Source organism: Sciurus carolinensis, chromosome 1 (genome assembly GCF_902686445.1).
Source record: "Sciurus carolinensis chromosome 1, mSciCar1.2, whole genome shotgun sequence".
NCBI lineage: Eukaryota > Metazoa > Chordata > Mammalia > Rodentia > Sciuridae > Sciurus > Sciurus carolinensis.
Genome location: NC_062213.1, coordinates 146,655,787 through 146,682,274, shown reverse-complemented (window position 1 = coordinate 146,682,274; position 26,488 = coordinate 146,655,787). Strand labels below are relative to the sequence as shown.

General features: G+C 36.0%; 1 protein-coding gene and 1 pseudogene across 3 annotated transcripts in view; both read left to right on the top strand.

Annotated features, from left to right (window-relative positions):
- Nucleotides 1-381: 381 nt before the first annotated feature.
- LOC124964624 (RNA-binding protein PNO1-like) lies at nt 382-1,135 on the top strand (annotated as a pseudogene).
- A 15,199-nt stretch (nt 1,136-16,334) lies between these two features.
- Nucleotides 16,335-26,488, top strand: part of Acadm (acyl-CoA dehydrogenase medium chain) — a 36,951-nt gene continuing 26,797 nt past the window's right edge. The window contains exons 1-6 of one of the 3 annotated variants that reach the window (XM_047558184.1): nt 16,335-16,621; nt 20,236-20,323; nt 22,847-22,944; nt 23,056-23,125; nt 24,345-24,445; nt 25,053-25,133. In XM_047558184.1, coding sequence (XP_047414140.1) covers nt 16,592-16,621; nt 20,236-20,323; nt 22,847-22,944; nt 23,056-23,125; nt 24,345-24,445; nt 25,053-25,133 — 468 coding nt within the window. In that variant the 5' untranslated portion in view covers nt 16,335-16,591. The remainder of the gene's footprint in view (nt 16,622-20,235; nt 20,324-22,846; nt 22,945-23,055; nt 23,126-24,344; nt 24,446-25,052; nt 25,134-26,488) is intronic. The other 2 variants (XM_047558167.1, XM_047558177.1) reach the window with 2 other exon arrangements.

The window sequence follows — 26,488 nt, the reverse complement described above, 5'->3', positions numbered from 1 at the left end:
ATAATATCAGCTTTCCTGAGTGTTAAACTTGGCAATTAAAGATTTTAGGACCCTGCAGCCTCCATAATGGTGTAAATCAATTCCTTATAATGAATCTCTTCCTGATAGATACAATAAAACTGTTTTCAAAACGAGGGAAAGAGAAGAACGAAAAAGACAAAGGTAGTGTAGAGGTGAGAAACAAGAAGAAACGAGAAAAACTAAGAAAAAGAAAAGAAAACTTAGAGAAAGAGGGGAGCAGAGAATTTGGAAGAAAATGAAAGACCAACTGAAAATAAGGAACAGGATTTCAAAGACCATCGATAAGGATCATATCTTGAATTCTTAACAATTTTCTGAAGCTATGTTAAAGTTAGAATTCATCTTACTGGGACTGTGAAGATGGCCAAAATGGAGACCCAGAACACTGGGGCCGAGGACCGCTTCACTCAAGTCATCAGCAAGGGAGGCCGGCGGGCGAACAAACGACGGGCAGCGCAACTATCTGCAGCAGGGGAGAGCGGGTCGCGGGCCGCTTGGACACCGAGGAGGCCGGACCAGCGAAGAGGCCCGTCATCCCGACCCTCTCCAGGAACGGACTTCTGGGTGGAAAAGAAGAAACACGGAAAATTCCAGTCCCAGCGAATAGATACACACCATTGAAAGAAAACTGGATGAAGATATTTACTCCTATTGTAGAACATTTGGGACTTCAGATACGCTTTAACTTGAAATCAAGAAATGTAGAAATCAGGTCTTGTAAAGAAACCAAGGATGTTAGTGCTGTGACAAAAGCAGCTGATTTTGTGAAAGCCTTTATTCTTGGGTCTCAAGTAGGGGATGCACTTGCCCTCATCAGACTGGATGACCTCTTCCTAGAGTCTTTTGAAATTACAGATGTTAAGCCTTTAAAGGGAGACCACCTGTCAAGGGCAATAGGAAGAATTGCTGGCAAAGGAGGAAAAAACAAATTCACCATAGAGAACGTGACACGGACACGGATAGTTTTGGCTGATGTGAAAGTTCACATCCTTGGCTCTTTTCAAAACATCAAGATGGCAAGAACTGCCATTTGCAATCTCATCCTGGAAATCCTCCATCGAAGGTTTATGGCAATATTTGAGCTGTGGCTAGCAGATCAGCAGATCTTTTCTGATTTCAAATCAGAGACTTTTTATCTTATCTTTGGACTCTGAAGAAAAAGACCTTACACTCTGAAGGTGATCATATGAAGAAACCATGTGAAGTATTTTTCAGTCACTTTAAGCCTGGGTCCTTTCTCAGCAAGAAGTGTAAACAGAAAGCAAAGGTTTAATAGTATTCACACTGGACAGCTTTTAGAATAATTTAAATGTCAAAATCTAATTCTATTATTATACCTACATGTTAGCTTTTTTTTTTTTTTTTTCTTTATCTTTTTGATGCTGGGAATTGAACTGAGAGATTCCTCATGCATAGTAGATAAGCACTCTTCCACTAAGCTACACCCCTAGCGCTTTATTATTATTATTATTATTATTTTTAATTTTGAGATAGGATCTACCTCATTGTCCAAGCTGGCCTCAGACTTACACTCCTCCTGCCTCAGAGTCTCACGTAGCTAGAATTACAGATCTGTGACCACAACTAGCAGTTTATCATGATTCTTATTTTAAATCACATAAAACAGATTTGCAATTTGGAATTCTCTCATCTAGAGGAAATTTCTTGCTTAAACAGTTCTCTATGAATTTTAATTTTTTATTTATAAACATTTCTGTAAATTATAATTAAAAGAATCATTTCAGGTAACCTATGAATCATGATCTTTCCTTAATATTGGTATTATGTGAATACTTTAAAATTGGGTCATAAGCAGCAGTTTTGACCATACTATATGAACCAAAAAGTGCTAATCTTTTATACCAGTTCTGAAGTTTGTACAATTAAAGACCTTCATCACACACAAAAAAAGAATTCCTCTTACTTAGTTTTTTTTTTTTTTTTTTTTCAGTGCTGGGGATTTGAACCCTCAGCCTTGTGCTTGCAAGGCAAGCACTCTACGAACTGAGCTATATCCCCAGCCCTTACTTAGTCATTTTATTATTATATTGTGTTTCCTAATATGTAACTCCAAGCAGAAATGAAGCTATCAAGGACCCTAACTCTCTATTAGGATTATGTTATGAAAGAGGTTTGTGCAGAAATCACAAAAGACAAATTGCTTAATTTGACAAGCAGAGTTGGGAATTCCACCAAAGGTGACATTCAAGTAATAATGTCAAAGGGTAGTAATCATGGAAATCCAAGACACTGGGTATTACATACAGAGAGATCAGATGATAGAAGGCCATAGTGGTATGAAAGAGCATGAAAAGAGAAATATGCGAAAGATGAAGTGGAGAAATAATATGGAGTTAAGATGTAAAGACTCTTTTCTTTTATGCAATGAAGTTTTAAATTTTTCCTGTAAATATAAATAAGCCAAAGTAGGTATTAAATTTAGAGATATGATCTTGACTTTTCATTTCAGAGCGAGAACAAGGAAGAACATAAGAGGAAAGACTTGGGATATGTGTTTAATACTGTGGTGCTCCACCAGATTCCCTCTTTAAGTCCCATGCTCCTGTACCCTGTTAGGAATACTGGCTTCTAATGGGTCTCAGTTATGCCCCTCATGTGAAAATGCCTTGGCTGAAGGGAACAGCCTCACACAGTTGTTGATCTGTGGCCAATTACTGGCTGATGCAGGGATACAGGTCTCATTCTCTTGCCTCAATTCCAGCTCCAGAGCTTTCTGTGAAGCTGGCTGAGGTCTCAGTTTCAACTGTATTGAGGATCAGCTTCTTCTTCCCAACACTGTCTTCCTTTCTCCTTAGAGGTGTATCTCCCAAGAACATTCTTAAATAAACAAATCTGCATGCAATTCCCCACTTCTAGAGAGCCCAATATAAAGCATGGTACACATTATATTATACCAACATTTAAAAGACAACATGGAAATGAAGAAGTGAAGGAAGGAAACTTGGGAAACATTAGTGTAGGAGAAGATAAAGAACAAAAATCAATAATAATGTGAAAATTAAGGAAAAAATCAATTTGAAAAGAAAGGAGTGGTTAGCAGTATTGAGTGCCATGGAGAAACTAAGAGAAAGGCTTATCAGTCCGGGTCTTTATCCTTTCAATACCTTCTCTATTTTCTTAGATCAACAATTTTCTTTTGTAGAGGAGTAACACAATTCCATTAGACTGACAAAAAAAAAATTACCAGAGATTGTGTTAAACAAATATTTATTTTTCACAGTTCTGGAGACTAGAAGTATAAGATCAGGATGCCAGCATGGTTGGTTTCTGGTGTGAGTCCCTTTACAGGTTGTAGACAGCTGACTTCTCCTATCTGCTCACACAGTACAAAAAGAGTATCTCTTCTTATAAGGACACTGTCCTATTCATGAGGGCTTCCCTGAGTTGCCTCCCAAAGTCCCCATCTCCTGATACTCTCATTTAGATTAGGGTTTTAAGCATGAATTTTGGGGGGACACAAACATTCAGTTCATTGCAATGAGTCTTGATTATTTTTCCTCCCACAGTTAAAATATAAAAAAACTTACTTATACAGTTGTCTACTACAAATCAGAATTTAAAACATACACTGAAAACAATGAAGGACTAATTTAATAACTCAAAAAGAGGAATTATATTAAGGAAGTATAAAGCAAATAAATGGGACCTTAGAGCAATCCTTGGCATAGAACAAGCACTGTGTGTATATTAGCTACATTTAGATCTGGCAAAAATTTAGTGTGTTCATCTTAAAGCATTTCCTATTTAACAATATAGCTGATATTTCAAAACTGGAAGAATATGAATAGGTAGATAAGGATTATCTATGGAAAACATAGTGAATCATGATAGTGATTTTGAGAAATCACTCTGAAGTCACATTGCCTAAATCTGAAATGCAGTACTGCTATTCACTAACTGTGTGACCATGGACAAATTTTGTAATTTTTTTGAGTTTCAGTTTCTTCATCATAACATAGAAATAATATTTACTTTGCAAAATTGTTGTGAAGAATATCTTATGTAAAAGAAGTTTTGAACACTGTAAGAGTTCAATGAATACCTATTAGAATTATCATCCATGGGGTTGAGGATATGGCTCAGTGGTAGATCATTTATCTGGAATGATTAAGATCCTGGGTTCAATCCCCAGCACTGAAAAAAAAAGAGAGAGAGAGAATTATCATTTATAAAACCATTGGGTTTCAACTACATGCTGTTTTGATTTGTGGTATTGTCTGAAACCCTTAAGAGCAAATCTTTCAAAAGATGGTTGAAGCACCATTTTAAACATCTGATGGAAGTAAACGTCAGTACAATTCAGACTCTGTGTCCTGAACCCTGTCACTTCAAACCACAGGTGTCAGGGAATCTGAATACAGTTTAGGGGATCCTAAACTTTAATAGGAAAAAAAATTCATGCTTATTTTCATCAACATCTAATTAAAGTTTAACATGTCCTTGAATTATGAGCAAGCAAATCAATCAATGAATAATATTTTTAATATATCAGTATTACTTGCAACTTTGTCTCAAATAGAAATTACTATAGATAATTTATAATTGCTGCAGAGAGATTGAAATATCTTTTAGGTTTATACTATTTTGAAATTACAATCAAGATTAGACTCCAAGCTGTAGTAAATGTGATTTAAGTCTTCTGGTCAATTGATGCTCCTGCAATGTATCTGGAAAACTCTTGGATAACTCTACCCCTATCATTTGTTCAACCTCCAAAGGGTGACATTGCATGTTTTTACAATGATGACCCAGAAATCCCTATCTATAATTGCTTGTTGATTAATGACAACATCAACTCTGTCATCCACTTTTTAACATCAGCAAATCTGGACAGTTCAAATGAGAAATCTTATCTTACTCCATAAGGCAGCATGACCTCTTAAAACACAAACAGGTGTTTAGGCTTCATGGATATACCAGACAAACTCAACACATCTGATACTAGAGGTAATTCTTTAGGTATTATATTTACAACTTAGAATAAAATTTTATTATGGATAGATTCCACAATAAAACAAGTCATGTATCTTGTTGAATTCTATGACTAGAAGGAAGGTATTAAGCCAGCCAATCTGCCTTACATTCACTTCCTTCAAGAAAGGAAAGTGGAGACCAGATCTCTTCAGGAAGTAAAAGAAGGCAGATGACCTGATTGGATCTCCAGGTAAATAGACTAATGACATTTGCTGGAAAGAAGAGGACTTATTTCTGGAACATACGTAGCAGAAGATCTCTAGCTAAGGCCTTAATTAAATAGAATTGGGCTCTGTTGGGCGTGTCTTCTTCGAGAATATCACATAACCTGTACAGCCTGTTTTACGTGGTTAAATTAAGGAGGAAATCAAAGTATGATTTCACAAGTCACAGTGTATATTGCCATACACCAAACATGTTGTTTTTCTCAGCCTTATAGTGCTTACAGATGAGGAGAATAACATAAACAAATCTCACAGGGAACATACTCAATAGATGACCTACATTAACCACGTGAGTAGTAACAAAATTATTAGTCTATTTGCTCAGTTAGGATGGAAGTAGGCATTCATGAAAAGTAGTCTAATTAAAGTCTGAGGTGTACCTTTCTAGAAGTGTTTCCCAGAAGAAATGGCTTCAATGCAACCTAGATCCTCAATGACAGGTAAGGCACTTTGCTACTAATGGTCCATGCCTAATTGGTGGGGAAGGCTTCCAAAGGTAGCTCCAAGGCTAAAAGGGTGCAACACCTTGGAAGCCTGAGCTGTTAGTCTTTGGAGAAGAAACTGATAGTGTAGCCTGCCACAGTCTATGCTTGCAAAGTGTTTGTCAAACAATTAGGTTTATAAGTACAGTCATGACTTTTGTCAATGAGGGACCCATATACAACAGTGATTCCATAAAATTGTAATGAAGCTGCAAAAATCCTATCATCTAGTGATATTGTAGCTAATTGTAATGTTGTAGCACAACACTTTACTCAGATGTTGCTGGCAAAGTTGATGCAAACAAACTTACCATGCTGCCAGTCATATAAAAGTATAGTACATACAATTATGAATAGTACACAATATTGATAACAACAATGAATGACTATTACTGGTTTACAGGGCTGTGAGCATGTTAGGTAAGTGCTCTAGCACTGAGCTAACTTCCAGCCCTTAATTGTTATTTCGCAGTGTATTCCTACTTATAAAAAATGTCTACTGTGACAGAGTTTGCTATGTTATGTCAGCAAAAACCTCATATGTGTCTTGTTTCCTGTGTCTCTTGATTGCATCAAGGGGTCACATCGAGTGAATGACCTTCACTATCTGTGTTTCTGTGAGTACACTCTACAATATTAACACAATGATTAAATCATGTAACATATTTGATCTGATGGGGCTAATGTCCCATTCTTTTCTTAATTTTTTTCTAATTCTTTTTGTATGTGTGTGTGGAGGATCACTCTCCAAATTATCACCCCAAAATATGCCATGTGCACAGAAAACTACATAAATGTTGGAATCACTTCAAAGCTATGTAACAATAAATGTAAAAGGGGAACTTGCATAATTGAAACACCACCCTTAACGAACCCCACAGACCTCATCTATTGTGAGGCAGAGGTGCATGTCAGGAACTGGAAAGACCTGGTGAGCCACTTCCAAATGCCACAAAATCTCTCTGCTTCTTCTGAACCTCCACAACCTTGCATTTATTTAATAAAGTTTGATACTGGGAGTGTTAGTCAATTTTCTTTAACTGGGACAAAAACACCTGACAACTTAAAATGACTTACAGGAAGAAAGATTTATTTGGCTCAAGGTATCAGAGGTTTCAAACAGTTCATGGTAAGCCAGCTCCATTGCTTTGGGCCTGATATAAGGCAGAGAACTGTAGTGGAAGGGTGTGGTATAGGAAAGCTGCTTGCCTCATGGCATCCTGGAAGCACAGAGATGGGGCTGGTGACGTGATACAGTCCCAGGGGTATACCCAACTTCCTCCAATTAGATTCTATCACCTACAGTTTCCACCACCTGCCAATAATCCATTTAACTATGACTTTCTCAATAGATTAAACCAGTGATGAGGTCAGAGCCCTCGTAATCAAATCACTTCCCAAAAACCCCACCTCTGAACGTTGCTGCATTTGAAGACCAAGCCTTCAACACATGAGCCTTTGGAGGACATTCTAGATCCATACAATAACACTGTGTAAAACTCTAATTTGTATAAATCTCATTTAACGTTCATCCCTGTGTATTAGTTCAGCATCAGAGGTTCTTTCTTTTATTTTGCTCCTTTTATTCTTTTTCTCTCTTTTCTCACACTATATTATGAAAGAACGGCATGCAGATGCAATATGTTGTACAAATATGTTCATGGATGATTATTCATGAAAATACTACAAAGTTTAAATAATCTTGCAAAAAAGTGAATATCAGAAATAAGAATCCTTATTTCAGGAAATTACAGAATGCCATAAGACTATATATAGGAAACGACTGCCAAATTCCAGAAGGATATTTCAATATAATTGATTTTCTTTGAAATTCCATGCATTTTTTTCTACACATTAAAATACATTTTTGATATGAATGATGAAGACTTCATCAAACTGCCACAAGGCTCCATGAATCAAAAATGTTGAGAATATCTGTTCTGATCCAAGACTAATTATTTCTTGTCTTTAGGCATATATCCACTATACCCAAATCTTATTATAAAAACAACTCCTCTTTCAACTCTTTTCATATTGCTTTTACCAAATTCAGGTCATAAATTCAAAATAATACAATTACTTTATAAAGGAAAATATCCTTTATACCCAGTTATCATTGGTACCTCCCAAATGGTAACTGATAGCACTAAAATTCATTCTTTTGTATTATAAAAGGAGGGTTATTAAAATAATTCAATATGTTTGGTATTTTCTCAAATTATAATTCATTTAACCACTATGAGTAATGAAAACAAATGGCCCAGGAACTCTTCCTTGGGGGTAAGATGTCAAAAAGGTATTTGGTGTTAAACATATGACTCCTGACTTTGAGCATTCCCCACCAATGTTAACACTATACCTTAAAGTGTGGTTGTACTTTAGGGGTGCTGCTTCAAAAACCAAGAACTCATAATGAACATATTGTCTACCTTTGCATTATCTACCTCTTGCCCCTGTACCAAGAATAATCTGCCTGTGTACATATTCTGGTGAGGTTCAGTTGAAATCACCACAACAATGTTCTAAATCAGCCTCTAACTCTATGAATCTTGTGAAGCAGATGATTTTTTCATCCCAAAACAATACTCAATTCTTGGCCAGCCACATTACTGCTTATAAAATTATTTTATTGTCTACTTTCCTTACAACTGTCAAACGCCAGTCTAATCTAAACCCAGCAACCTTATTTTCCCTTCTTAATATAAGTAAATCCTATGACTGTTACTCAAAATCTAAGCATGCAATATCCTAACTCTAATGATGCTCCTTTCAAAATCCTGTTATATTTTTGTTGATAGCTTAAACTTAGAAAGATATATGTTATGCAGGATATGCTAGACCTTCTGAACATTCTGTTATTGAAACTACTTTATAACATAGCTTATTTTACTTCATAGCCAACTTCATAGTTCTAACATGAATATGCCAATTTGTTAATGCTTTCATAGTTAACATCTATGCTAGTAACTATACCTCTAAGTTTCTTATGATTTTGGTAGGATATTGAAACAAAAATGGAACATCTGAAAGGGAATCTCTGTCATTATGGTTGAAATCCACACTTAATAATTTTTTAAGCTGAAGGATGCAATTACTCTGTAAAAAATCAATAACCCATACTGATTTAACTATCATTAGCACCTAAAAGAAAGTTTTTCTGGTAATGAACTCAGAGAGACTTTTTCAGATATAACAAATATTCTGTCTCTATAGAAGAGAAAAAGATACTGGTTATCTCAAAACTATCTAATGGATGGCAGAGTAGCCTTCAGCATTTTGAAAAAAGCAACTTGGTGATGCCTCAATCAATCAGCAGAAACTTTTGTTCCCCTGTCACATGAAAGCACTTAAAATGGCAGGACAAATTGGACCAAATGTTAGAAAAATATTAGTGAGACTATCTTACCTGATAGGTGGAACTAGTGACAAAATTTTGCCTTTTTATAATTATAACCCAACGAACAACTATAAAGGTAGTATAAACCTCTGAAAATCCTGTGGACCATCTAAACATTTAGAAAAGGACAGCATTTAGGATCCTACATTTAAAGATTTTAAGTGTTTAGTCTGTCATTTTCTGGTTGGATTATATTTTCTCTTGCTAAAAGATTAGGCCTCTAATTGTTACAATAAAAATGTTTTTGTGTTTTATTTTCCCCACAGGAGGCATATTCTCTAGTGATAGGAGAACTCACTTTACAAATGAGATACTTAAGAAATTATCTAAGATCTTCCCTTTAAAATATGCTTGTCTACATATTTAAAAAAAACCTCTGGAAAAATAAAACTAATGTGATTTTAAGCTTAAACTGTTCAAATTTTCAGAAGGGTTTAATGTCCCACATTATATTCTAAATTGTGAAATACTGTCAAAACCCAATATTGTGTGCACAATCATATGCCAATGAATGAAAGCTGTATATCTGATATACAACCTGGAAGCTGGGTACAATAGAAACTAACAAAAGTCAGTCTTAGAAACACATTATAAAGCATCACTAAGGAACTTTAAGCAGAAATGTTACTCTTTAAAGCAGAGGGAGAGACCCCTGTAATCCCAGCAGGTTGGGAGTCTGAGGCAGGAGGATCACAAGTTCAAAGCCAGCCTCAGCAAAAGCGAGGTGCTAAGCAACTCAATGAGACCCTGTCTCTAAATAAAATCCAAAAAAATAGGGCTGGGGATATGGCTTAGAGGTCGAGTGCCCCTGAGTTCAATCCCTGGTCCCCTTCCCCCTCATGGTAAAGAATGTAGCTCCATGGTAAAGGGCCCTGGGTTCAATTTCCAGTACAAAAAAAAAATGTAGAAAATCTTTTTTGTGATCCAATGGTCATACTAGACACATATATCTCAATTATATCCACAGAATACAAAAATTCATAGAATCTAAGACTCCTAAGGTTTAAAGAATTTGTCCAAGAACGTGGTTGAAAGGTATAAGAATCAGGGTATCAATACATTTTTGATTGACTCCAAAGGCCATACACAAAGTTAATTCAGGAAACAGAAGTCACAACAATCAAACTGTAAAAAGTCAATTCTTTTAAGACATGACTTGGGAAATTGGTTTGTTGAAATAAATCTAACCTCAGTTCAAAGGAGCATTTAACTTCCAGTGCTTCTTGTTGGGCATGAATTTGCATTCATGTGCAGAAGGCAAATAGATTCTCCTGGAAATTATGGACCCAATCACTAGAAAATGCACATATGTATACATGAATCACTTCAATGTGTGTACACGTGTGTGTGTATAGATAGATACATACATACATAGATACATACAACTGAACTCTTATGACACTCTAGGCAAATATAATTGGGCCTAATGACAATTGAAACTGGAAGGCAGGTTTTGGAAAAAATGACTCTAAACATCTCTGTTTAAAGATGTAAGCCTCCTCCCACTCCTTTCTCCAGTAACTCTGTTTTTCTTCACTCATTTTCTTTATTTTCTTCTTTCTAGCTATTGACTTTCAGATCTCATATCTTTAGTTCCTTTATAACTTTAGCTGGCACATGACCAGCAGGGGCTCTGGTGTTTTAGTTACACCTAAAACAATACCTCTGCTTCTTTGACTCAGTTTCCAAAACAGGCAACATGATTAACTAAATTCATCTTTTTGTGCCGGGCCATTGGTAAACTGTTGATTGGCTCATGAATTGATTTCCCTTAGGTAGACTGCCTATTCATTGGCCCAAATAGCTGGGGTCAAATTCCTATGGAAGCTGGTGTGACGACTGCAGCCAGTGCTTGACATTTCATGATGACTAATTTCATATTGAAACTAGGTTATGAACCAGGTGACCTACATATAACCCATGGGACTCTTGTTGGTTATCACTTTATATAGCCAAGTTACTCTAACTTCTGGCCTGAATAAGAATTTATTACTATTGCTCTTTAGTATGAGTTATTCTCAGTTTCTTTTAAAATCTTTCCAGGTATAATCCCTTCTTGTTCTCATTTATGTTTCACTCCTTGTTTCCTGAAGGGACCATTCCATGTTAAATGTTAGGCATGTTAAATCTGATTTGACCTTATAAGCCCTGTCTTTATCCTTCCATCAGTTCCCAGAACCCAAGAGATCCTTCTTTTGCCCTTCACTTGTTTCTTTGTTCTCGGACTTAAGGAATTATATTACACAGTAAAGTTTGTTTTACACTTTTGGTGTCTAAAATCAGAGTTTATTCTATGATCTTATTCAGGAAAGTTGATAATTTCAAATTTCTAAGGCTATAAAGTTAAAACAAATCAATCTGTGGTTCCAAGATGATCATACCTGAGTCCCACCTAAAACTGAATATATAGATTAATCTTTCATACATGGAAGAGAAAGAAGTCCCCCCAATCCCCCACGATGCTGGGGATAGAACTAGGACTTCATGCATGCTAGGCACACACTCTTCTACCATTAAGCCACGCTCCTATCTGCTAGAAGAATGTCTCCCTGCCCAGCCCCTCCAATAAATTGCCCAGTCTAATCCCAAATTTGCAGTCTTTCTGCCTAAGCCTGCTGCACTATAGACATTCACCACTGTACCAGTTAAAAGATAACTTCAAGAGAAAAATATGTCATTAAGGATTAATTCCTGGAATTTGAACCAAAGAGTTAAATCTAGTCCTTAAAGCAGAATCAACAAGTTTTAAGTATGACTTTTACTCTATAAATAGAAGTGTCACTGAATGTGAACCTGGTTTTTCATTGCCAAGGCTGTTAGGGCCTTAAGCAACAGCAGAGACTTGGCAGGTAGAACCACCACCTCCTTTTCTGTGAGACCATTTTTATAAGAACACAATTTATCAAGCATAATAATGTGCTCAGTAAATAACAACTCTATAATTTTGCTAGAGAACACAAGAGTACTATTTGTAAAAGGACAGGGGGTCGGCGGGTAGGTACCAAAAGGCTAATGATGCTGTTTTCCACCAAACCATCAGTTTGATAATTACAATTCTACAATTTTTCCCTTTTATCTGAGAGAAAAAAGATATGGATATTACAAAGAGTTTTTCATTTAGCTCATGGTCACTTTCCTTCAAAATTGCTGACATCATTCTTCATTATTTAATATCCACAAAGATGACCCTTTCAATAACCTGGCCCTCTGTTGTTTGACTTCCTTTCCTGCAATAATGGAGAAAAGATAGCCTCTTCAACAAAGAGAATTGGAAATCCATATGCAACAGAATGAAACTAAACCCATATCTCTCACCGTGCACGAAACTAAACTGAAAATGGATTAAGGACCTCAGAATCAGACCAGAGACCCTGCAGATTATAGAAGAAAAGGTAGGTCCAGATCTTCACATGTCGGCTTAGGACCAGACTTCCTCAACAGGACTCCCATAGCACAAGAATAAAAGCAAGAATTAATAACTGGGAGAGATTCAAACTAAAAAGCTTTCTCTCAGCAAAGGAAACTATCAGCAATGTGAAGAAACAGCCTACAGAGTGGGAGAAAATCTTTGCCAATCATACTTCAGATAGAGCACTAATCTCCAGAATCTATAAGAACTCAAAAAACTCTACACCAAGAATGCAAATAACCCATCGACAAATGGGCTAAGGAAATGAACAGACACTTCACAGAAGATCTACAAGCAATCACAAACATATGAAAAAATGTTCAACATCTCTAGTAATAAGAGAAATGCAAATCAAAACCACCCTAAGATTCCATCTCACCCCAATTAGAATGGCAATTATCAAGAATACAAGCAACAACAGGTGTTGGAGAGGATGTGGGGAGAAAGGTACACTCATACATTGCTGGTGGGGCTGCAAATTAGTGCAGCCACTCTGGAAAGCAGTGTGGAGACTCCTTAGAAAACTTGGAATGGAACCACCATTGACCCAGCTATCCCACCTCCTTGGCCTATACCCAAAGGACTTAAAATCAGTATACTACAGAGATACAGTCACATCAATGTTCATAGCTGCTCAATTCACCATAGCCAGATTGTGGAACCAACCTAGATGTCCTTCAATGATGAATGGATAAAGAAAATGTGGTATATATATACAATGGAATATTACTCAGCCATAAAGAATGATAAAATTATGGCATTTGACGGCAAATGGATTGAAATTGGAGAATATCATGCTAAGTGAGATAAGCCAATCTCAAAAAACCAAAGGACGAATGATCTCACTGATAAGTGGATGATGACACATAATGGGGGGTGGGAGGGGTTAGTGTTAGGGTTAGAGTTAGGGTTAGGGAGGGGGGCAAGAAGGGAGGAAGGAAGGACTGTATAGAGGGAAAAGAGGGGTGGGAGGGGTGGGGGGAAGGAAAAAATAACAGAATGAATCAAACAACATTACCCTATGTAAATTTATGATTACACAAATGGTACGCCTTTACTCCATGTACAACAGAGAAACAACATGTATCCCATTTGTTTACAATAAAAAATAATAATAATCTTGTTCTCTACTTCAACTACTAACTCCATGATGATAACCTAGACTTTGTCTTATTGTAACTACACTCCTCCACCTAATGACTACACTCTGCCTTTTAAGCTCATTTTTTCCAATATTCTAGTTCCATTAATTTTTCAAACACATTAGGCATACCAAAGTATTGGACCTCACTCTCTAACACCCACACTTCACAAGTAATGAGAATAGGAAATATTCCACACTTAACACAATGATTTTATACTTTCCCCAAATTTACAGTATTTCCTCACTCTGTGCTAATACTTATATTTTCTAGGAATAATCAGAAAAAAACTTTCAAGTACTTCCTTCATCATACCTACCAACTATGGTCATCTCAACTCTTAATTTCCTACCACTGTGAGAATCTTCTCCTCAGGAATTTATGCATACATATAAAATAGTGCATTCAACTCCACAGGCTTCTCAGATCCACCTTGTGTTTATTCAGGGACACCAAGGTAAGAACCACTAACCTAAGGAACTACAGGTGGCATGTTGTTTTTATTTCCATGGGTTAAGTGGAGATGGCAAGAAAGAAAAGAACCTAGAATGTTTTTATTTTTTTTTGCCAAAAAAGGTAGCAAAAAGGTAGTAAAAGTTTTGTGGAACATTGTCCAATTATTAATGAGGCATTTATTGAGAGATGATTCCATCTCTACCACTGGGAAAAATTTAAGAGAAAGATTGTTTGGCATGATGTCAAATATCATCCTACAGTTTATTTTGTTTGCAAAGGGAAAAATAAACCTTTACCATAGTAATAACTGTATCATTAACTAAATAAAATGACCGAACTTATTATCAACAGTGGAAAAAAACTGACATTAAATGCCTCCTAACGGTGAAGCAATATGAATTGCACAGTATGACTTATGAAGTATACTTGCCAAATATGTTAATCTGAAGCACTCAAGCCTCTAGTAACTATAGTATTTATAAGAAATACAAGATTTAGAGACACAAAAATAAATACACTATGACAACTCAAACTAGGCATTGTTCAGGACAACTAGCTTGGTCTCTTAAAGAAGAAAAATTAGTATTAGTAATTTGTGAGGAAATAGATTCGGTTAAATGTTTTAGATTAAAAGAGATCAAAGAAAGTTAAAATCTAATTGCAATGGGCAATCATTCATAGGATCATAGTTCAAAACAAACTAATATAAATGGCATTTTGTCAACAACTGGAGAAATTTACGTTATCGACAGGAGAGAATAATTATTTTCATAGCTGTGATAAAGGTCTTCACAGGGCAACAACCTACAGGAGCTAATAACTAAAGTATTTAGAGGTGAAGTGTCTTGTGTACAGCTCACAGTTCTTATTTCTTTAAAAAATCCACACACATATACACAATGAGATTATAAAAATAAAACAAATATGGCAATATATTTGAATCTAGGTGATGGGTATATGGATGATTTTTACTCTATTTTCATCTTTTCTGAGGTTAAAAATGTTAAGAATAAGAAATTAGAAAAATAACTGTGCATAGCGAATTACTACTCATCTTTATGAGTCCATTTTGTGTTTAATCCCTATAAAGTCTTTTTTAAAGGGGTGGGGGTAGTATTGGGAATTGAACTCAGGAGCTCTCTGCCACTGAGTTACATCTTCAGCCCTTTTTACTCTGAGACAGAGTCTATGTTGCTGAGAATAGCCTGGGATTTCGATCCTCCTGCTTCTGCTTAACTACGTGGCTAAAATTACTGATGTCTGCCATAACTCCAGGCTTAGAAAGACTTTCTTGCTCATCTTAGGACTAAGTTCCCTTTTCTGGATTTCCTTGATACTTTTACTTTGAACTTGGCATTAATTAACTTTGTAGCCAGATTGAGTAAATATATTATTAATACCTGGAGGACAGTGTAGGAGAAGACAATTATAGGACACAAATTAAGTAGCTAAATTATAATGAGTTTAATGGTGGCTTTTAGTAGACAAAAGAGAAAGTTAAGCAAATTAGTAACAAGATGTATGGGCGAGGTGAGAAAAACCTAAATTAGAATGAAAGCATTGAAAAATCCTGGGAAATCGGTGAAACATTTACAGTCCTGACTTTCATTTGAGCTTCTGTTAGTTTCTGCGAGGTATTCAAACCCGGCCAGCTTTACAGTCCCCTGACTTTATGACATTCTAGGTAGCATTTCAGACGCGAGGTACTACTGGAAGACAAAGTGACTTCAAGTAGGATTCTTCACAAGGACATTTACTTGCAACATTCATCTGCTGAGTCAGAAACTTTATTTAGGCAGGCTCCTCTAGTACCTTCTTTTCCATGAACACTTTTTCATAGGTGGGTAATAAGTCGTCTGGGAAATATTCTGAAAGGTCGAATTTATGGAAGCAATTGATTTTCCCTGTTAAGATTTTCCTACGCACTGACAACCTTTCGCTTTGATCCAGCCTTTGAGAGTAGAGTGTACTTTGAAGCCTGAAAGCAGAAACGGTTCAGCCTGACCGGTCTCATGTAAAGGTCACCGCCCGCCGCAGGGGGGCGCTCTGCTTGGGAACCGCGCCACGACCTCTGGCCTAGATTCCTGTCCAGCCCGGAGCCTCGCCTCGGGGCTCCCTCTGCACATTGCGATCTGTCTTGGCGTCCTCCCGATAAGCAACGTTAGAAAACTCAAAGGACCAGAGGGCAGTGATGCGTTTCCGGTGACCGCACCAGAGCAAGGACGAACCCTTCCTCTGCCAAGGTCGCAGGACGGACTCAGGCGACAGTTACCCGGCACGCACCCTTCCTTCAGCCTCTCCGAACCCTCAGAGCCCCGCCCCGCGTTTCTCCGCCGCGACCTGCCCCCGGCCACGCCCCTCCCCCGTGGGCGGGGCCAGATGGGCCCAGAGCCCGTGCGGAGTCTGACAGACTCCAAAGTGCGCCGGAGCGGCTTGGAGTTCGAGTGTCCGAAACGCAAGTCAGCATGGCCGCGGCGTTTAGGAGAAGCTGCGGGGTGAGAGGGAGACCAGGGTGGGGGTGGGGGTGGGGGAATGGATGTCGTCGTGTTTGAGACGGGGACCGAAAACATATGCGGATCACAGGGGTAGGAAGCCGAGCTGTGGCAGGACCGCCTCCGGGCGCCAGGCCTGCTGACCCGAGTCTTGACGCCGTCCGCGGTTTTGGTGCCTTCAGTCTTGCCACTCCTCTTCCCTCAGGACTAAAAGCGTTCCGGGTTTTCACTTTTGCGTGCCCTGTGGGTAATAGGCCCTACAGATGGCGTCCTCCCTTCTGACTCTTTTTTACCAGCGCGGGAGCCCTCCAGCTATTTCTTCCTAGGAATCCCACCCTTTCCCAAAGTGAACCCCGGCTCTGTTTTTTGAAGATCTGGTGTAGTGTCCTCTTCCAGAAAACTTTCCAAACCTGCCCCTTGTCCCCAACCCAGGGAGGAACTCATCAAATACATATCGTTGTGCAAATATACAAAGTAGAAGGTATTGGAATACGAGTAGTCTTATCTTGGGTACTTACAAAATCACCAGAAAAGGAAAATGGAGCAGTTGCTCAAGACTGGATATGTAATATGCCTGTGGTTTTGTAATCTGGAGGAACGTCCTTCCAGGTTGCCTACGTTGAAGAAAAGAAAAATCAAAGAAAAAACCTGTAGAACTTTCCTTGAAGCTTGACTATATATTCTAGTATTGTGTCTTATAGACTCTCAAATATGTTTCAGTCACTAGATGCGTTTTGGTATCTTAAATATTATTGATGTATTCCCCCAAGACTGCCATTTAAATGTCTCTTAAAGCTGCTTGGACCAAAAAACAAACAAAAAAACCCTTGCAGTTTTAGAATTTACAATGATTCTTTTGAATCATTGCCCATTTTTGCCCTTGCCATCTATACAAGTTATTGGGCTCTAATGGCAGAAGTAGGGGGATTTTAAGAATTAATTCTGACATCATAAAAAGATCTCTCAATCCTTGAGGACAAAAGAACCATGTTTACTTCCAAAATAAAGTTAATGAAAATTGTAAAGAAAATGTGTTGTCATACAGTGTAATTATTTTTCCTCCAGAGTTATAGTTCGAGGTATGTTATTTTGAAAAGTCTTATTTAAATTACGATATTTGGCAACCATATTGTCAGCTTAAATGCAAGTGACTCTATCAGTTGAAATTGTTGTTTATAAAGTATAGTTTCTTTTAACATATTTTGAAAAACTTAAGTTAGGTTCTAGAAACTTAGTATATTGTACAACTTCTCTCTCTCTCTCTTTTTTAAAGACATTGTCCTGGGTTAGCAACTATAGGAATTATATTTGACCTTCTAGACTATAGACTATTTAATTTACTATTGGAAATTAGGAAGAATTTGAACACTGAGAATATTTCACTAAAATAAGTAACAGGTCTTAATTGATCTACAAAAGGCATAGAGGTCAGGACTGTCTCAAGTACACTGTAATGTATGACCACCTAGAAATTACGTGACTATATGTGTATTACAAATACAGTAATATGTCTGAAGGATTTTAAGAGGTATTCACATTTTCTAACAGGTTCTGTATTGGCCATAAGAGATAACTAAAATTTAAAATTAGGATTAAAATTCTGTTGGTCTTATTGCAATTTGTATTTCCATAATTCTGTAGACACTGTTCTGAAAACTGGTGATTTAGTCTGAACAATTGCAGTCTTAGTTGTTAAGGGAAATCTGACAAATAAAAAGCAAGTGAAATGAAATATACTAAAAGCTGTAATGGTGGTAAGTACTAGGTACACTAACAGCACAAAGGAGAAAGTGACTAACTCCTTGAGTCAGCCGAGGGCAGGGGATCACTGTTATGCTGACTTTTGAAGGACCAGTAGGTTGCTTACCCTCAGTTGAGGAGTTGTAACAGCCTGTGCAACTTTTTAATATAGAGCCTAACTACAAATTCCTCTGAAAATAGTTCATTGGAAATTAACTTATAAGGAAAAATCCAATAGTAAAGGTAATACTATGAATGACTCATAAAGAAAGATAGTATTAAATTGAAATTTGGCTTGCTTTGAAAGCAAATAAACACAAATAAGACTATGTTTATTCTTCTTTATGACTGAATAATATTCCATTGTGTACCCCATTTGTGTACAATGACTCAAAATGCAGTCTGTAAATGAATGAATGAATGAATAAATAAATAAATAAATAAAAATATATTAATGAAACACTGGAAAGAAACATTTGCCATTTAATGATCAGGACAGTCTTAAATTCCACCCTTTCCTTCTTCCTGCTACATTTCATCCAACCTCAACACACTCTGCTCCTGCTTGTGTGCTTTTGCATACGCTGTTACAACTCCTCAACTGTGTGGTAAGCAGCCTTTTTGTCCTTCAACAGCTTCTCTTTTCTCTTAGTACCTAGTTTATTAAAACTGCCTAGGTATAGTTCCATCAAAAATCTCTAAGTTGTAAATTGCTTACAATTTATAGGTTTTTGTGAACTCAGACCTTTACTCAGTAGCACTATTGTGGTTTCCAGTTTGATGACTTTTATGCTAATGGTTACGTTTATAACCATTAGCATACCATTAAATTGTAGGAAATATAAAAATGGGTTACAAAGAATTGTACTTGTGTATCTGATTGTATTCTTTCAATATCTCCTTTGAAGAAATACAAATAAATTTCAGATATTAAGACAAGTTGTGTATTAATAGTTAGGACAGAACTGGCAAACATTGTAAAGTAACAAATAGTAACTATTTTTGGCTCTGTGGACCTAAGGCCTCTGTGGCAATCACATAACTGTGCTGTGAAAGTAGCAATTGATGTTATGGTGGATTCCAATTAAACTGAACTTAAAAAACTGGTGACCAGCTGGTTGCAGTGGTGCTAGCCTGTGATCTGAGCAACTTGGGAGGATATAAGTAGGAGAATCGCAAGTTCAAGGCCAGCCTCAGCCTAAGCAACTCAGCCAGACTCTGTCTCAAAATAAAAAAAATTTCCGGGGATGTGGCTCAGTGGGTAAGCACCCCTAGGTTCAATCCCCAGTGCCCCACTACAAAACAAACTGGTGACTACTGTATTTTGCTGGCTCCTGGCTTAGAATAGTATAAGAATGCCTGTAGACAACAGAAGAAACTGTAGAACATGGTTTATTCTTATTTGTTTTGTTAAGAGTGAGTGCTCTTAGAAGCAGAGTCCTCCATGGGAAGATTCCCAGAGGCATAACTGGGAGGATCACAGGGACAGGTTATCAGGTCATCAAATCCATTCTATTGTTCTTCCTACACCAGCTCCCCATTCACCAATGTCCTAGGAGTTTGTAGGTGAAATTTCTGGAATAATGATTGATCCTGTCTTACCCCTAACTATTAATAGTCTGTCCTGGAAACCCTCACATCAATAGAGCATCTGTCACTGATTAGTTTTATTCATTAATTTTTTGACTCTCTATAATAGGTATTCATAAAATTGGCATATTTAAATTATAATGAAGATGTTTAAAATAATGGCTTTAAAACAGCATTCTTGAGTATAGGCAAACAAGTTGTACCCTTTTACAAAAACGGTCAGCATTCTCTTATTTGATTGATATTTAATTTATCAAATTTATTTTTAATAAGATTATCTTTTACAGGTCCTAAGAAGTATTTCTCATTTTGACTGGAGATCACAACATACAAAAGCTCATCAAAAACGCGAACCAGGATTAGGATTTAGTTTTGGTATATGTTATGTTCTGTCTTTTGACTTTAAAATGTGTTTGTCTGAATCTGTTTATAAACTTGAAAATGTCCATCAATGAGTAAAACCAATCATCATCCATAAATAGATGATTTAGTCAGTTACCCCATTCTTCCTTACACATTTTCTTGGTTAGCATATTATTGTATGCATTTGGTCTATAGCCAGGCGCAGTGGTGCACATCTGTAATTCCAGGAGCTTGGGAAGGTGAGACAGGAGGATCAAACATTCAAGGCCAGTCTCTGCAATTTAGTGAGACCACAAGCAATTTAGTGAGACCATGTCTCAAAATAAAAAGAAAAAAAGGGCTCAGAATGTAGCTCAGTGGCAAAGTGCCCCTGGGTTAAATCCCCAGTACCAAATAAATAAACAAATACATTTGATCTGTGTTAGCAACACACATGCAATATTCTTTCCCTTTTTTCTAAGCATGTAGCCTGAGAATTATGAATAGTCCTCGACTTACAAATTTGAATACAACAAATATTCATAAATCTTAAAACACTTATTAGATATATAATGCTAGCTGCCTTATAATAAATTAAAGCCCATTTTGGTCATCTTTTATCTGAATTGCAGTTTTGGTACAGTTAGATGAAATTGTCAGACATGGGAGAAGGCAGGAATGTGGTATTGGAGGGAAAAGGAATAAGATTTTCTTTCTTCTTTATGAAAGGAAAACCCCAGGCCAAAAAAAAAAAAAAAAATTTGAAATAATAATCCCTACCTTTGCCAGTCTTTGCCTCCTAAAAGGGCTTCTTGATTCAAAGTTTTTACCTTTCCTGTAGTTCAAAAGCTATGTTCTTAGTACTTGATCTAGAAAAATAGTTACAAGTCACCTAAGATAATTAACTTATACCCAGGTGCAATTGACAGTTTGGAGTTCTCTAAGGTTATTGTTTTTGTTCAAGTTTTTTTCCCCCTTTATTAAAAATTGTTTGCCAGAATGAAATGAAAATTTTCATGTGTGAGGATAGTGGTTTGGTTCAGTGGGTCTTATTGAGACATTAGCATTGATTTGGTATAATCACTATCTACTTTCAGATTGTTACATACAAATTCATACTCAGTAGTAAGAGACTAGCCGAAGGCTCTGATGGGTTGCAGAATGACAGTAGATGAGATAGCTACAAATATTTGGGAGGGAGTTTTGAGGCCCAGGAAAAGATTACAGATAACACCTATGACCAATTGATCTGATTCTTTATAAATGGAATAATGAATATTAACAAGAATTTCTTTGAAGATTAAATTATATGCTATATATAAAGTCCCTAGCATATAATGACTGGGTCAAAGTAGTTTCTGAACAAATAATACATGATAGATCCCTGTCTTTCCTATTTTTACCCACCCACATCCTTGATATGGACTGACCTATCTTGGAAATAAAGTTGAGATTTACAAAACACTGACCTGAACCACTTCTGCTAATTCATTGTAAGACTATAGGCCTATCACTTCTTGCCTCTATGCTTTAGTTTCCTTATCTTTAAAATGAGAGATTAGATCTTACATTCTTCATTTCAATACCAAAATTCTGTTGTCTTACATTTTCTCCCCCATGTTTCCAGACAAGTGATTACTACAGTCTTAAACATTCTTGTTCATTCTTATGTGCTTCTTCTCATTCTTGCCTAAAATAACCTGTTTCTTGTAAATCTTATCTGTCTTTTGACGTTGGATGCAACCACATTAAAATACTAGATAAAGATAGATTTGTGAAAATTCAGTTAGTGGTTGACTCTTATCCTCAGTCCAGCTGCTATTTTCATTTTATTAATTTCCTAACAACATTTTATGTAAATGAATTGCTTGGACACCACTTTTAGCAATACAGCAGGGGTTTATGGTACTACAGTCTCCTGAGAAATTTTACCTCTTGTGGTTATTTTTACACTTAAAATTTGTCTGTTTAAAGGAGTAAAATTGAAATGATGATGATACTGATATTCTTTTATATAGTTCTTTGAAACAAAATTTATTGTTTTATGGTTATGGAGAGTATCTCATTGCCTTAGATTAATTCTTTTTTTTTTTTTTTTTTGGTGCTGGGGATTGAACCCAGGGCCTTGTGCTTAACAGGCAAGCACTCTATGAACTGAGCTATATCCCCAACCCTAGACTGATTCTTGAGATCAGGTAAATTAGTTTCACTCTGATATTACTTGATAAGTCTGCTTGGAACCAGAAAAAAGTAATTTCTTATCTCACAAATCAGATAAGAAAAACTCTTGAGCTGTACAAATTGATATCTATTATTTACTCATAGAAACTAGAAATCTTAACCTGTTTCCTTCAGTATTGGTATTGACAGATTTGTTTATACTGTACAGTGAAATTTCGATTAGTCAGAAAATACATTATAGTTTTTGACTTTCTGATTAATCAGTTAAGGTTATCTTCCCCATTATATATATAAATTTCCACATACCAACTTCTTAAGATTTTTTTCCTCAACTTATTGTTCCATTTTAATGTTTTCTAAATAACTTTACCCTAGAGTTTACTGAACAGCAGAAAGAATTTCAAGCTACTGCCCGTAAATTTGCCAGAGAGGAAATAATCCCAGTTGCTGCAGAATATGATAAAACTGGTGAAGTAGGTATACAAATATTAAGGAGAAAAAAATTTTACATTTTTTATAAGATCATACAGTCAGACAATGTAAGTTTTAAATGTATTGTAACTGAGGTTTTTCTTTTCTTTTAGTACCCTTTCCCCCTAATTAAAAGAGCATGGGAACTTGGCTTAATCAATGCACACATTCCAGAGAGTTGTGGTAAGCTTTCTTCATTTTCAGTCCCAGAATACCCTTGAACAAGAAAAACTGAAACGCTACCCATTCTTTTAAATATTTGTTGACATTAAGTGATTTTCTGCCTTTGTTTTCTGGTTCAGACTACAGTATTTTTCTGCTTTTAGAAGCCTTTTACTCAACACTTACAGGCTTTTTTTCCCTTCTAATTGATTCCAACCTTGACTTTATCCTGATCTTTGTATTTCCCTCTCTAGAATTCTACAGTTGGTCATTTTTTGCATTTTGTTTCATTATTTTTCCCAAGAATTTCATTCCTTTTAATCCTACCTTGTATTTTAGATTTTGAGACTATTTTTTGTATGAGATCATTGCCTTTTTTTTTTTTTTTTTTTTTTTTTAAGGTCAGTGGTGGGGATTAAACCCAGAGTCTTGTACTAGGTAGGCAAGTGCTCTACCAATGAACCACATTCCCAGTCCCCAAGATCATTCCTCTTTCATCAGATCAGTGGGTCAAAGTTTTAGTGGAGTTAAAGTAAGTTTTACAAAATCAAGTTTAAACAGAAATATAGATCCAGATTACAAATAAGGAATTTTTTAAATATTTAAAACTTATTTTAGAAAAGTATGGGATAAAAAGAAAATATGGCTTGTTATTATTGCCAACCAAAACACTTGCAGATATATTTGTATATTTGCTTTCCAAACAAATTAGAGGACTGGGATTGTGGCTTAGTGTTGGAGCACTTGCTTAGCACGTGCAAGGAACTGGGTTCGATTCTCAGCACCACATATACAAAATAAATGAATGAAAATAAAAGATCCATCAACAACTAAAAAATATTTTTAAAAAATTAGGCCACAGGTGGGAGGAAATCTCATGAAAATCAAAGGGAGATCAGTAGCGGAACCTGAGTTGGGGGATGTGGGGAAGAAGGGAAGAAGTGCTGAGGAGTGACATTGGCCAAATTATATTATGTTGTTGCATGTACAAACATGTAACAACAAATCCCATCATAAACAACTATAATGCACCAATAAAAAATGTGGGGAACAAAAAAGAACTCAGAAGTCTTTCAATATAGGAAACTGTCTGGAGAAAATATAATTAATGTTTTTTAAAATGTGAATTTTTAAAAATACAAATTAGGCCAAATTGAAATAAGTTAAAATAGTTTACCTTTAGTTTTGTTGAGATGCATTACACATGATAATAGGCTCCTAAAATATTTTGATGCCATAGGAGGACTTGGACTTGGAACTTTCGATGCTTGTTTAATAACTGAAGAATTGGCTTATGGATGTACAGGGGTTCAGACTGCTATTGAAGCAAATTCTTTGGCGGTAAGTTACTTAAAAAAATAATTGCTAACTGAGCTGTTAATGAGATAGTAACAACTAAGTTAGGTTAATGATAAAATTGTTTGTTTGTTTTCAAAAAGGAACACAAGTTTCAACCGTGAAGCCCAGGGTATAATTCTAAGGCTTCCTTGCTCTGATTCTGTTGCCTCTAGTACTTGGAGTCCTAGTTGTCCTTGTGGGGAAATTGTATACTTTTGGCTACAGCTTAGTGGAAATTCTTAAGTGAGGGCAAGGCCTAAAGCCAGCATTCAGGAACCAGTCAGGATGGCTTGCTGCCACTATTGGCAGTGCTGAAATTTAGTGAGCATTTCTTAGAAGGCCAGATCATATGTACCATGTCATATATTTTAAATTTAATCCTTTATTTGAGCATTTTACTAAAGTAACAAGTAGTACTAATAACTTATATGAAAATACTTAGATTAGCATTACTTCATGGTTTTACTTTTTTAACTTGGAGACAGAATAAAAGCCAGTTCTGTGAACTGTTGTAAAAGAAATAATCTTTCTTTTGTTTTGAATTGTAGTATCTCTGAATTTACATATCTAATAAAAATATCCTGCTTTTTAACTCAATTTTCTTTGTTAGCAAATGCCTGTTGTTATTGCTGGAAATGATCAACAACAAAAGAAGTATTTGGGGAGGATGACTGAGGAGCCAATGATGTGTGTGAGTATGTATAGCTGCTGCTTTATTTTACATTTCACATTTACAAAGGATTTTGAATCTATATGTACCTACTGAACTATATGACATAAGACAAAAGTTGTCAACATATTTAGATAGAGTGATGTTCTGAGATGCCAATAAAGTGTCATAATAATCCCTTTGCTTATTTTCCAGGAGAAGTATCTACTAAATAATGTTTTCAGGGTGCCAAAAAGTATCATAATAATTCCCCTATTTACTTTCAGGAGAACAGTATCTATTTAATGGAATACTATCTACTTAATTCTGCAGTTCAGAAATTCAGTGGTTCTACTGAGGAGTCACTTCTGAGGAAGTTCAGACTGAATGTATAATAGTAGATGTTTAAAATAGTAAGAAACTAATACAAACTTGTGAATAAAGAGATTAGCTTATTTTTCAATAGCCAGTTGACTTGGAGAGAATATTTTTCATTTTATTTGCAAGCAATTCAACAAATTTTTGAACTGAATTTAAAAAAACATCACCACACATACTCATACAAACACATACAAGGTTCTATTTTGAAACTATTCTTTTTTTTATTATTATTTTATTGTAAACAAATGGGATACATGTTGTTTCTCTGTTTGTACATGGCGTAAAGGCATACCATTTGTGTAATCATAAATTTACATAGAGTAATGCTGTTTGATTCATTTAGTTATTTTTTTCCCTTCCCCCCACCCCTCCCACCCCTCTTTTCCCTCTATACAGTCCTTCCTTCCTCCATTCTTGCCCCCCTCCCTAACCCTAGCTCTAACCCTAACACTAACCCCTCCCACCCTCCATTATGTGTCATCATCCACTTATTAGTGATATCATTTGTCCTTTGTTTTTTTTGAGATTGGCTTATCTCACTTAGCATGATATTCTCCAATTTCATCCATTTGCCGTCAAATGCCATAATTTTATCATTCTTTATGGCTGAGTAATATTCCATTGTATATATATACCACAGTTGAAACTATTCTTTACTGAAGAACTTTTACCTGTTGATTAGCCAGATTTTATCTAGGGTGTGATTGTAATACTGAAATATAGTAGAATATTATTAATTTTAAACTAATTGAGAGAATTCATCTGAAGGAATAGAAAGCAATATTTGAAAATAAATTATTTTATTCATTTTGTCAGGCACACTGCTTAATAAAGACATACATATTTACTAGGTAATTAGGAATTAGAGTTTAGTCTGAACATTCTCTATATTATCTAAAAACTGTATAAAATACCTAGATTCTTCTCATTTGTGTAGCATATATATTAATAGACATGGGTTAATAAATTGAAGCATAGAACCTACCATAATACATTGATAAAATGTTTATAATGAT